The sequence below is a fragment of the Aphelocoma coerulescens genome, chromosome 4 (assembly GCF_041296385.1).
Source record: "Aphelocoma coerulescens isolate FSJ_1873_10779 chromosome 4, UR_Acoe_1.0, whole genome shotgun sequence".
NCBI classification, from domain to species: Eukaryota; Metazoa; Chordata; class Aves; order Passeriformes; family Corvidae; genus Aphelocoma; species Aphelocoma coerulescens.
This window is the reverse complement of record NC_091017.1, coordinates 1,973,734-1,987,522: the sequence shown is the minus strand read 5'-3', so window position 1 is coordinate 1,987,522 and position 13,789 is coordinate 1,973,734. Positions and strand designations below refer to the sequence as shown.

General features: G+C 49.2%; 1 protein-coding gene across 5 annotated transcripts in view; it reads right to left on the bottom strand.

Moving 5' to 3' along the window:
* SEPTIN11 (septin 11) overlaps nucleotides 1-13,535 on the bottom strand; it is an 85,801-nt gene extending 72,266 nt beyond the window's left edge. For 2 of the 5 annotated variants that reach the window (XM_069012421.1, XM_069012419.1), the window contains exon 1: nucleotides 13,438-13,533. In XM_069012421.1, coding sequence (XP_068868522.1) covers nucleotides 13,438-13,515 — 78 coding nt within the window. In that variant the 5' untranslated portion in view covers nucleotides 13,516-13,533. Of the gene's footprint in view, nucleotides 1-12,350; nucleotides 12,473-13,437 lie in introns of those variants that run through there. The other 3 variants (XM_069012417.1, XM_069012420.1, XM_069012418.1) reach the window with 3 other exon arrangements.
* Nucleotides 13,536-13,789: the final 254 nt, after the last annotated feature.

The window sequence follows — 13,789 nt, the reverse complement described above, 5'->3', positions numbered from 1 at the left end:
AAATTGCTACATATGGAAAAACCTGCCCATGCCCCCCCCCCCCTTCATCAATGTCTGTTACTAAAGCACAAGCCTGTACAGTCAGCCTTTTCCTCCTTCCTCACAGCAAGGGCTTTGGAGGCTCCAGGGACACCCCAAAGTCCCACTCCCACACTTCCCCTCATGTCGGTAGGTTCAGATGCTTCCAGCCCCTGAACCTTCAGCCAAATGGTATGTGTCCACAAGCTTAGCTTTTGTTGGTGAACAATTTTCCTTTCTGCTCTAGAAAAAGGGACATACATAGCCCAAATAAAAAAAGAAACAAAACCAAAAAACCCCAAGAATGGGAACAGTCTCTAAATGTACAGCACAAGGAAATAGGCAAGGGAAAAATATTTTCCTTTTGGCTGTTGCTAAGTTTTATTAACACTATTATTTGAATATCTACATGTAGAAAACAACAATTCCTAAAGGAAAGTACTAGCAGTCTTTCTATACACAAACCTACATTAGTGGCTACATTCCAGATACTAATTAAATGCATCCTGTTACAATAAAATCCTCTTCGGACTCACAAATAATTCCAAAGACTTGATCCAAAACCTACTATCAGCTTTGTGTTTAGCGTGTTCCCCCACATTAGTTCCAGAACCAGACTTCCCATAGCTGCTACTTCTTCCCAAGTTCTCCATCCCAACACCGTCTCTGGCAGAGCTGCATGTTCACTGAGCTCATGGTATGTGTCAAATCTCCAGAACATTTGAGGATTACGTTGCATTTCAACCTGTCCACTGGAACAACGGGCATTTGTTACAAGAGAGGCGGGAAGCAGTCATTTACATGCACAGTAGAAACGACACTTGGCCAGGAAGTGTGAGGGAAGATGTTTTCATGGCTGGCAAAAGGATATGCTCCATGAGGAGAACAAGTTATCCAGCAGGCAGGCAGCTGCTCAGAGGCCAGCACTGCTCTATCGTGTGATCAAACCTAGAGGCATAAAGTGCAAAGAAATGCCAGGTAACACAGACCAAGTACAGCAAGTCTCCTTGGAGCCTCTGGTAATGATCTCAAATCCACAAAGATCCTCACAGGTAAGTGGTGCACATCAACTTCTGCAGAGTGAAGGCTTGCAAAGGGGTAGCTATCGTCCAAGGTTCCCCTCAGCTGTGAGGATACACTTTGTTATTAAAACCAGACTTCAGAGATGTTTTCAGCCCTGCCACAGAGCAGATGGATGAGCAGAGAGCAAATAAACCACAATTAGTGGGAGGCAGGCACCGATCCTGCCCTATGCTCTGTCCAAGGCTTCCCATCCGCATTCCAAGGCTCCCAAACACCTTTGTGAGCCAGACCTTTGGCTTCTGGTATCTCAGTCATCCTCCGGCTGCAGTGTCGCGACAGTTTAATTAAAAGCAGAAGCCTGAAAAGCTGGAAAGAGGCCAGGAGTGCTGCTGGGTTCACATCCGGCTCTGGAGCCTGGTGCCGAGGAAAGGCGTCCATTCCTTCGGCTGCAGGAAAGGCGCCCCAGTGCCAGATCCCGAGCCAGGGAACAGGTCTGTGGTGGGACCAAGCTGCCCTGGAGCTGCAAGATCAAGTGATCTGGCATGTGCCCAGATAGTCCAATTACCTGGAACAAGGAAACTGTCCTCCCAAACAACAAAGATGCTGCTACGGCTCTCTGGGAAAAGCCTGTAGCTAAAAACATCTCCCTGTGCTGTTGCCCACTTCTTGTTTGGTGCATGCAGCAGACGCATATTTAACGCATTTCTGCTACTTTGGAGTGTCCTGCTGAGAGCCCAGTGCAGCTCTGCACAAGAGCCAGGTTTTAAGAACTAAGTGGGACACTTCCAAACATCACCCTGCGCTAATCCACTGTTATTTTTCCCACAGCAGCCCGCCGCTCACTAGACCGTTGGCAGAGATTTGCAAACAACTGGCATTCACCCACATTCTCTGGAATCGTGTCCTTCCAAATTCATAAATTATTCCATATGCAGGCTGCTGCAACGTCCATTAGCTGTTGGAGGAGTCCTGCTAGAAGGTTAAACTAGAGCCAGTATCCACCCCCACACATTAATTAATGTTGGCCACCACATTCTGCTTCGACTGTCCACCCCGGCCATGTTTGCACTTGGAAGGGAAAGCAGAAGCAGCTGGATTCAGACTTAATTTTAATTTCTGCCCTCCTGTCAAGACTTGTGCTGTAGCAACCCATGCCACTGCTTGTAACAGAGCAACATTAAAGCAAAACCCACACTTCCAGTGTTATTCTCCCGTACACCCCGAAAGCAAACAGACTGAATTCTCTGGAGTACTACACGCCTGGACAGTCCAGCTGCTCAGACTTCTCCAGAACAGTCAAGGTAAACACAATCCAAAGTCTTGCAACCTTATGAGTACAGATGATACATACTGCACTGCTCTTGGTTGAAATCCATAGCTCAAGGACAGCTTCTGGAATGGAACATTTTACAAGGCTGTTTCTCTGAATAACAACAGTAAGCAAGAGGATTTGCCGTTAGCGTGCACCTCCTGCGGCTACCTTACCCTGTAGCTTTTTATGCTCACAGTACTTGGATTTCTCATCCCCTTTTTCCCCTCAACTCCTCTTTTTCCCTGCAAGCACCGGGACAGGCAGTAGGACATGTCAGGTATCCTTCCATTAGCAAAGCCCTGGGCTGTTCAGCCTGGCCAAGTCGCTGTGCCAGTGCACAGCACACGGCAGCTGAGCACGAGTCCCGCGCAGAGCGAGAACGACTGTGACAGATGAGCAGGCTCCGCTGCACCGGGCTCGGCTCCTGCAGCAGCTGGGCTGTAAAGACCTGACAGAGCAGGTAAATCCTGTCGCAAATTTATGGAGCCAAACCTAAGGATTCGGGAAGACAAACACACCCAAAGGCAAATTAGGCCTGCTCCAAGTAAGCGCTTCCTGCAGAGGTCTAGGGAAGATTAGTTCACATGAAGGAGCTCCTTGCTCTGACACGCTCTGTAACTCCAAGTGCTGCAGATCCGCCTATCCCAAAACTGGGGCACAATTCCCATGTGCGGTGCACGCTTTTGCCCTTGGCTCGAGTTATTTAATGAGATACCAAAGCGAGGGATCTGCTGCTGCATATTCTTTATTAAGATTGCAGTCTCCACCTCCACGTTGCTCAAAGCAGGAGGCGATGCACGAAGCCACAAGCAGCCCAGCCTGGGCTGCTCATATCCCAGAGCAGCTGGGGTCCGACAGATAAATACCTGCTGAGGAACTTGGGAAGCCTTCAGAAAAGAAGGCTAATGCCCAGCTCCTCCTCCCACAGCTGTCCAGGACAAGGAGCTGGGTCTGTACATGCAGCATGAGGGCTCCCACGTCACACATCAGCACACCCAGCACCTGGCCAGCAGTGCATGCCGACCCCAGGAGAGTCAGCACAGGCTGGAGCAGCCCTTCCTATGGCACTTGATGTCTTAACTCACATTTTCTCAGGTCATGCAGCCCCTGAGGGTGCAAACTGGAGCATAAACCTCAAGAGCTGGCTTGCACAACCTTCCTACTTCCACAGTACCCAGGAGGATGGCACACATCCAGCAGTCTCCATCCTCCTTCCTTCAATCCAGCACCACTGAACTCTAGACGCTGGGCCACAATCCTCCTCTGCAAGGCACTGCACCAAAAGGGGAATATGAGGTTCCAGCCCCGAGCACCCTCCAATTGCCAAGACGTTTCAGCACACACAGCTCAGAAAAAGATACATTTACCACAGTCTGGATACTGACAACATCCACACGCTGCTCCCTTGGGACTCCTTACTGTGTATTTTACATAGGGACCAACCACCTACTTCATGCCAGAAACATTTTCTAGCCCGTGTGAACTTTATAGCTCCCTTCAAACTGAAACCAGGACAGCACGTAAACTGTATCACAGCTAGCCTGGATTTATACTTCTGGCTTTCTGGCTCAACCCACTGGAAGAAATCATCAGGTTACTTGGTTAGGTTATGAAAAAATACTGCTTTCCTCAGGTTATATCAAAATCTTGTGAAGCACATCCCACTGGAAAAAATGCTTTTCTGAGCTCCATTCCTGGCAAGGCCAAACCTAGAGGAAATGTAGCTGTGTTCAGTAACAGACAGGAGTCACATGGCAACCCACAATTTCAAATACTGTTTTGTTTAAGCAACAAAACACCTCTGGCTTTGTGTTTAAACGGTTCTGGCCTACACCAGAGAAATTAAGTATCTCTTAGGAATGCTCTATGTGAAAATTGCCCTCAACTGCATTCATGTAAACCCAGAGAAACAAGGTCAGAGTTACTCACACTGCTCACTTTTAAACCCTTCCTCCTTATTGTTACATCTCCTTGAAAACACAACTTACATATTAGCCTATTTGAATAGTTATTTTATTGAAGGTAGTTTCAATTTAAAGCATTAATCTGGTAATGTCTCTGTGCCACAAGAGTTCACTCGATTTGGTGCAACAGGGCGAGGTCTGCAAAGGTGACTGTGGTGTGCTATTAATTCACTGATCACAGCTTGGCACCTCACAAAACAAGGGAGGGGAATTATCTCCTGCTTTATGCACGAAGAAAACAAAGGCACACTAAGACAAAGGCATTTGCTCAAGACCACACACCAAATGAGAGGCCGAAACATTCGCAGCATGTCGGCCCTAATCCTGAGTGGCTCTTGTAATTACCACTCTAATAATTAATAGCTGCTCAGCTCCAAATGCTGACTAGCAGGAGTGCTTTCCAGCCGGGTGAATATTCAGCTACCTGGAGACACACAGCCCAAGGTCCCCTGACAGTACTACTCAATCACGTATCAGAAACCGACGTGAATCGTTCCAATTGCTCAGTGACCATCAACTGTGCATCCCAGAAGGGGAGGCATTTCTCTGAAAAGTTGTTTATTTTTTTACTGTCAGCCAGGCTCCTTGTACTTCAGAGCATCAGGAGAGTTTACCACAGCTTCACTGAAGAGCTGCCCCACAGCCCAAGCACACACTTCTTCCACAAAGGCTCTCCCCAGCATGAAACAGCTCTCGGATCTGGTGCCACTTTCTGCCTCCACTGGACACCAGGGACTTGTGCTGCAATCGCCAAACCCTTCCTTCTCCCACAAGGCTGAGCCAGGCCTGTGAAAAAGGCAGGAGCATGCAAGGACTCACTTGAAGATGGAAAGATTTAAGGGAGCAGGGGGAGAAAAGAACTGACATAAATTAGGTCAAATGCTCCTGAAAAATGCCAATTACTTTATACATAGCGATAGCACTCTGATATCTTTTAATCTCAGCTTGCCATTGTCAGATATTAGCTCAAATTCCCTGCTTTGCTCCGACTGCCATATTAAAGTCCATGTATTTAATATTAATGAGGCAGATGAAACAGAATGAGACTAGGCTGGCATTTTCTGTGATAAAAGACAGCTTGTGGCAGAAAAGCATTCATTTAAAAGCGCCAGGGATTTTTCTTGGCTTGGAAATTACATACAAGATACACGAAACCAACAAAACCCTTCCTAAATGTAATTTAAAATCTTAATCTTCTGATTCTATAGGCTAACAAAGGCATAATGGTTGATTGGTTGTTCCTTCTGCTAAAAAAACCATAGTAGCAGCAAGATGAGGTACCTGGTCAGAATTACAGGAAGCTTTGGATAAACTGCTGAAATAGGATTTGAAAAATTACTTTTTTTTCCTCCCCCCACCCCAGTGGCAATACCTTTGTGCTTACACTCATGCAAAAAAAAAATCTCGGAGCTCAGAACTCTGACTGCCCAAAAAAGCAAAGGCATAATGAGGCCTGTCATAGGCCAACCTGGACGTGAAACAGATTTGAAGGAGGAATAAGCAGCAGCCAATAGATGTGGTGGTGAAGTGGTGTGATTTGTCACCAGACGATATCGCAAAATCCCTGCTCCTCTTGGGGTCTTGACATGAAGATTTGAGGGCTGTGCATATGTTCAGTCCCAGATGGCTGAGTTAAGCCTTATAATCACTCCCAGCATTTCCAGTGAGCAATACCTGCTCGCAGTATGACAACAATCTTTTCGCTGTAAAAGCTCAGAATAAATGAGCACTGCTTCCAATTATTTAATTCAGCAGTTTCTGGCAATACCAGCCTTGACACCTCAAACTAGGAACACAACAACAACAAAGACTATTGAAATCACATTAGCCATACTGTTTCTGTGTTCATTCCACAGATATCCAAGAAATGTAATCCTACCAATTAAAACTAAAGGAGACAACAGAGAAAAGAAGACTCTTTAATCATAGATGAAACGAGAAAAGGAAAATCCAACTACATTTATGCACAACCTCTTTACTGGCAACCCTGTACGTTTCCTAGACACATCCAGGTGATGTGGGGAAGTCCATGTTTCTGCAGGGAGATGCCAGGAATGAGTGCCAGTCATAACCGGGTACCTTCACCTTTCCAGGTTGCAAGTTTCTCATTTCCAAGCTAGTCTGTTGCCTGCCAAATTTTGTCCTAGAAAAATTAAGCCAGGACCATCAGCCTGACATTGTTCATTCATCTGAAAGCTGCCAAAAGCTTCCAGGCTGACTCAGATCAGAGGAGAAGGGTTTACATGGGGGCTGAAAGGAGATGATTTGTGTGCTTCAAAATGAAAAGATGTGTCTGTGGCTACAGGTGGGAACCTCTATCTGGAAGGCTAAAAGGAGCCCTGCAATTCCACCTCTCCTGAAGTTTGCACTCTCATATTCCCTGTGAGCCACTCTCCCTGCTACCCTGCAGAAGAGGAAGCCACAAGCTCGCGGGGTCACCAAGCAAGCCATCTACCCAACTTGATCCTTTCACTTTGTCTACAGGCAAAAACAGAGCTGCTACCACCAGATTGCCAGAAGCTTAGTTCCAGCCAAGTTCATGTGCTTACACAAAGCACCTTGCACACTTGGTACATTCAACACATCTGGCAAATAAGTTCTGTCAAGTCTCTTGCTTACACAGGACGTTGCCTTCACTTTGCACCCAGTGAAGCCACCAGTGAAACACCCAGACTTGGCAGAACAACTTCAGATCCACAGACAGCCCTGAACAGTCAGGCAAGGCATTTACAAAGATCCCGCTCAGGAGTCAAAACAGTTCCTCACTTCCACATCCATCACGTGAGAGAGGTTAATATAAGTGCTGAATGAAAGACATGAGAGGCATGCAGATTTCCAGGAACAATTTATATTAGAACTACTGCTCTGCACAGGAATTGGTTCTCAGGAGCCGCCGGCAAAGCGGGCAACAACTGTGGCAAAACCGAAGTGTTTTTAAACCAAGTCTTTTTCTATTAGCTTGTGCCAAGTATTCATGAGCAGATCTGGTAAAGAAATAACCCACAATTACAGTACTTCAATAACATATTGCCAGCAGCCAGATCCCATCTGAAAATAAATTCAGAAACAGAAAATCCAATTAGACAATAGAAAGACCTAAAGAAGCTGTAAGCTAAGATGGAAGAAAGCACCCGCTCCCCAAATACAGTAGCAGTCCGCTCTTTGACAGCACCTTATGTGGGATGCTACTACAGAAAACAAAAACCTTAAGCCTGCAAGAAAAGATGCAGCTTCTTCCTATTTTCAGACACTTCAAGAGCTCTAATTGCTAATTCAGATCCTATGTCCCCAAAAACACAGGCACAGCCTGTATTTTCAAGTAAGGAGTCCCAAAGATAGCTCAAGACTCATAAATCACAGAGCCCAGCAAAATAACTCCACTACCAGGGAAAGGCAGTAATGGCCTTTGGACTACAGCTTGTGCCAGCAGAGCACCACTTACATGGGATGAGCAGAGCACTCCAGAGAGGGAGAAAGCTTCCAGTAGGGCTGGGTACTGCTAAAGGAAAACCACAGGGAGCTGTTCTTCCTTCAGCACCTCATGCATGGCCAAGTGGACCTTGCCTACACCCACATTCATCACACCTGCCCGAGCTGCGGAAGACAACAGTTCTGGCAACACAAATCCTGGCCCACATCCATCTAAACCAGGCACCATGGTGGAGAGGATGGCGAAAGGCACCCAGATGGGATGAAGCAGCCAAGAAGGAGCATCTCTTATTCCCACTGCATAGTGGATGCAAACAAGCACTTACACTCTATGGAGCAAGAACAACATTTGGGGTAAATTTTTGTTAACACTGCTGCTAGCTAAGAGAGCAAGACCCCAAAGTTGGTTCTGTGTCTCTGCTCCAGAGCCTCCTCCAGCAGCATCAGCGCTGAACTCTCCCCATGCTGTGGTGTTTGTCTGAACCATTATTACGCACCACTTACTCCAGCAGGCTGGAGAGCTGCTCACAGAGCTGGAAGCGAAGGCAGCTACACAGCGTACCTAAAAAAAGCCTCGAGTACTATTGGGAGGCTTTTTTTTGTTTATTTTTACATCACCTGGTTGCATCCAACTGTTCTACGCTGAAGCTGCTTCAGTACCTTTTCCTGGAAGAGCCCCTGTAGCTCACGGACTGAAGCTAGAGCCAAACCACACCAAGGGCAAGGCTGGATGAGACTGCAGCATTTGCCAAGCCAACAGAAGACCCTGTGCCCTTGGCATCTCTCCTGCCAAGCAAGTGCTGAGCAGCCTCATGCCCATGCTCCCAGAATCATCTCAAAAAGAAGAGCCATAGAAAGGCCACAAAGAGAAGCAACAACCCTCAGATGGCTCCAGAGTGGCCAGGAAAGTTCTCTCTCTCAGGGGTGGGAAGGGGACATATAAAACATGCCTCAGCTCTGAGTAAATATTTTTATCTCTCAGATTCATGCTGCTTACTTAATCAATCCCCATCATTATTTTAGGGGTCTTACTCAGGCACTAAAATTGCTTCCCTATCATCTCACCTACACAAAGTGAGGACTTTCCAAGTACCTTCACCAGATCCTGACTCCAGCTCAGGTCATTCACACTGGAAAAGCTAGAGGTCCTGAGCGTGTGGTAGGCTGGACACACAACCTGCCCCGTGACCGAGGCTGTGCTGAAATGAAAGCAAGGAGGAGGCAGGTTCCCACCATTGTTAACATCAACAGGAGCAGCAAGAATTGTCTGAAAGAATTTCCTACTGCAAATAAGGCACTGAAGTGAATAAAGGAAACAAAAAGGTCACAAACTAAAATACAGTTCGGTGTGCACCACCCAGGGGCGCTTCCTTGGTGCGGACAGCTCAGCCAGGCCAGGCCCAAAAGCCCCGCTTGGCAGCAGCAGGCAAGGAAGCCAAACCCCGTGCCCTGGCCACCTCAGCAGCCCCAGCAGTGCCACCCATGCCCACAGCATCACCACATCCATTGTGAGGAGTCTGCAGTCCCCTGATGCAGAAACACGGGGTACCCCCTTCCCTGGTGCGCAGCTCTTATCCCAAGCCAGTGGTCATGGTGGCCTTGCGGCACCAGCAGCACACGTGGATGTGGCTCCCCAAAGGCGCTGCCCCCAGCTCCTGCTGACCCCAGTGGGTGTCAGCAAATCTGCTGCTCAAAGACGAAGCACAGAGGCTTCAGCCCCACTCTACCTTCCCATCTCACTCTCCTCCCTCCCTTCCATGGAAACCAGCAGTCTCTCATTACTAAGTATTTTTAAAACAGATTGAAGAATACACTGTGCTGTTTTAATCTCACAGATAATGTTTTCTATAGTTCCCATGTAAAATCAGCATTCCAGCTTCATTTTCCCTCAGTTTTTGTTAGGCTTGCAGAAGGGGGTACACCAATGTATACTCTTGAGTGAACATGAGTCTCACTCCTGTAACACAACCAAGCTATGGTTCCATAAACATTTAGGATAAACACATAAAGAGAAGGGTAGGTAGGCCAGAGCCCTCTTCCACACTCTGATCTACTAAGAAATCATCTGACACTGGTCAAGATGCTGCAAATTAATCCAAGAGGAAGAAAAGTGTCCCATATCCAGCACATCTCAACAGTTTCCAGACTCGAAGTGATGTATCTCACACTGAGCCCAGATGACCATAGCATCCTCCCAGCCTGGTGCATGCTTAAGCACAGGCATGGCTTTCATCAGCTGAGAGCTGCCACAGCAGCTCCTGGCACCAATCCTGCCAAAACGTTGCTTATGCATGTTTTACATTTGCATGCCAAGATCAGTCTCCATTAAGTCAAATGAAATTACAGGCAGCACATTACACATGTGCCTTCACATCTGTGGGATCAGGGCCTTAAAAAGAAAGCCGCCCATCCTATCAAAACACGCCCTGCTCAGCTACAATTAAACACAGACACTTCAGAGCAGCTTGCTGAAGTTATTTTTTATGCATACTTTTACAATTAACATAATGTCATATCCTGCTGGGATGTAAAAGGCTGTGACTCAGGAATGTTATCATCATTTTAACTCAAACTGACTCGCTTTTGGTTTCATTCCTTTCCTTTTTCTTTCCCCCTTCCTTTCATCCTCCCTCCAACAAGATGCATGCCACTCAGGGCTCAACTTAATATTATTTTGTAAGAAAGGTGGAAAGAAAAACGTTCACCAGTCTTGCCTTGCTCTAACATATAATTAACTATTTCTTCCAACTCCCTGCCACCCTCCCAGCAACACAACAGCAGCATGCAAAGTGGAAACAGAGAGGATTAGATAAGAAGGTACACAAGACAGAACATCCCCAACATCTCTTGAATGCCAGCCCACTGTCCTTTCTTCTCTTATCACCCCAAGATAAAACAACTCCCTTGTCTGATTCCGGAGGATGGAGGATCTGCCCACCAGCTGCTTGTGAGGAAGCCGAGTACCCTCCTCCTTCCCTCTCCCACACACACGTTTCTCATGCTGAAGGATGCTTTATCCTGCAGTCAGTCCCACTGGACTGGACTCAGCGCTCTACAGACAAGAATTCAGTTTAACTGGTGCAAAACCCTTCGTGGACGTCATTCTGGGATGGCCCAGAGACTTGGATTAACCCAAAAGGCTCAGAAGCAGCACCAGTTTAACATAGTAACAACAACAACAACAAAAAAAACCAAACAAAAAAAAGCGCCAAACACACCCACAAGAACAATTAGCAATCACGTCTTGCAATAAACCACGTTCCTGAGCCTATTCATGCTGCAAAGCTACTGCTCCACACAAAGCCAAAAGGCTCTGCTTGGCAATACCCTTCAGCTTGCCCTAGAAAACCATCTGAAGCCGTGATTTCCATGCATATTCTCACACGGAAAGACAAACTTCAATTTCCAACCATGCTTTAGACCTTAAGATCAAGGAAACATTTCAGAAGCTTTACGAATGGCTGGTATAATTTATAGGTATTCTGGTAAGAAACATCAGCTCTTATTTTGCTTAGTAGCATAACCTCCCCACCTCCTGTAACACCATTAACCCCATCTCCATACATTTGCTTTGCCACATCAGAGGAACCATACAGCCCTGCAGATCCATAAGCACGTAATAAACACTGAAAGAAACTTGTCTCATCCTGGTCACATCCTGAACACAGACCATTTTCTTATTTTGAGAGGGAGTGACATTCAAGTGCTCCACTCGTGGGCAATACCTGTGTTACTCTCAAGCACTGAAAAAGTTACCGGGAAGTCGATCAAGTCTCTCCCTCCCCCGGCCGACGATGCACAAAAGTGCATTCAGTCTGGTCACGGTGGAGTTTCATTCACGTTTCTGCAAGCTGGATACGAGAGAGACTTGCTTTTCTTTTTCGGCACCTTTTAGCTTTTGTGGGTTTGCGGCTTTTTTAACTTTCTCCCTGCGAAGGGGAAATCTTTTGTCTTTCTCAACACGAACGTAAAAACCCTCCTGGCCACCACATCCCCAGAAAAACGGTCACGCTGGAAAACGCAGGACACGCGTGGCCCTCGGAAGACTTCCGTGCCGGGACTGCCGAGCCTTGCCCGCCACAGCCTCCCGGGGACCGCGGGCACGTCCCGCCCGCCGACTGCCCACTCCGCGCGGGGCACAGCCCTTCCCGCTCTCAGCTTTTCCCATCCGTGGGCAGCGGCGGGGCAGCAACGCCCGCGGCAAGGCACCGAAACCTCAGGCGCGGCGGCCGCAGCCCAGGACCACCCCCGCCGCCTCCCCGTGCCCGCGCGGCTCGGAGCGTGGGGCTCCCGGGAGGAGCTGCCCGCCGCCGCCACGGCCCCGCCGCAACCACGAGCCGCGGCCCCAAAACGGGGCCAAAAAAGTTTCGCGCGGGCCCCCCCGGCCCCGGAAAGGGGCAGAGGCGGCGCGCCCCGGCGAGCCCGCCGCGCCCTCCGGCATCGCGCCCCCGCGGGCACCGCGCCCCTACAACCCCCAGCACGGCATCCCCGGCGCGGCGCCCCTGCAGCCCCCGGCAGCGCCCGCCGCCGCGCTCGGGCGATCCGCACCCGGGCGGTCCGGCCCCGGCCCCGCGCTGCCCCCGCCGCCCCCCGGCCCCGCGCACCGCCGGTCTGCCCACGGCCACGGCCATCGCGGTGCGGTGCTCTACGCTGCGCTGCCGCCCGCCGCCGCCTCTGCGCTGCCTGCTAGCACTGCAACATGGCCACCCGGCGGGGAGGGCCCATGCGCAATGCAAAGGGGCCGGGCGGCGAGGCGGGACCCCCCCGGCCCTCCCCCGGGGCCGCCGGGCAGCGCGGGCGGGAGGGCGGCGCCGCCCCGCCGCTCGGAGAACCCCGAAAGTCAGCGGGAGCCCCGGGGGGCTGCAGTCAGAGCCCAGTGGTACCCGCACTAATCCCTCTCCTGCCCACGCCCCCCACGCCGGGCAGCGGGTACCCCTCCCCTTAACCCCGAAGGGTACTCTCGCCCACCCTGGCAGCCCCACAGCTGAAAGTACAGACACATCTGCTCCAGAGACCCTTGCAAAGAGATGGCGCAGCAAGCCATCAACAAGGTTCTCCTACCAGCACATAGGTGAAGAAGGAGCACCGGGATTCGGTAAAGAGGTATTTCTAACAGGGAGGCACCCAGGAGCCCTTAACTCTCTTGTATAACAACACAGAGGACAAAACCTGCCGCCTCATTTCTCTTGTTTCTCCCGGCTCTTCTCTTCTGTCAAACACACACACTGTTTTTCAACAAACTTGGTATGTCAAACAGCAGCCACGGTGGCCAGTTGCTCTCCCACTCCACTAAATGATTTCCAGGGATGAAGAGAAGCATAGATGGCTTCTGGCCGCTCCAGCCAACAAATGCTTAACATCCTGATGGCTGAGCATGATATCCCTTTACCTGCAAAGGTGGGAGTCTTAGGGCCAAGCTCAACATGTCTACTTGCAAATCTTCAGCCAAGGTAGTGATGAAGAAAGGGCCCTGCATTGCTTTGTGAGACATAAAACCCCAAAGGCTACAGAAGACAGAGACCCTATTTGCTGCACACATGAAGGATACACTGAATTATGGACACACCAGAGCTACCCCCATATGTGAACATCCACAGAATCAAAAGAAAAAAGCCAGCAGAATAAAAGCTGAAAGCACAAGTAAACGACCCGGGCTAGTGGTAAGCAAACAGAGCTCCGCAGTACACTTACCATTTGTAGTCCCTTTGATGTCAAGCTTGTACCTTTCCCCTCCAAAAGCCATTTCTGTCTGGCTATGTAGTAACACATAGCTGTTTGAAGAGGGCTATAGAATCCAGGTGTCTCCTTCCTGCAGATTTTATGATTGTGTTTTGAAGAACTCAGGAGCTGATCTTGGACACTGGTCACCCACAGCAGCTCCTGCACCCCCAGCCTGAACCAGAACCAATGGAAGTAAGTGCGCTACCTGACCCTGCTCCCCACCAGCAGCTGAGGATCTGTACCTGGGCACTGCCCTCAGCTGGGCACAGGTGCAGCCATCACCAGCAAAGCTTGCACACCAACAGACATCCAAGGGTGTTTA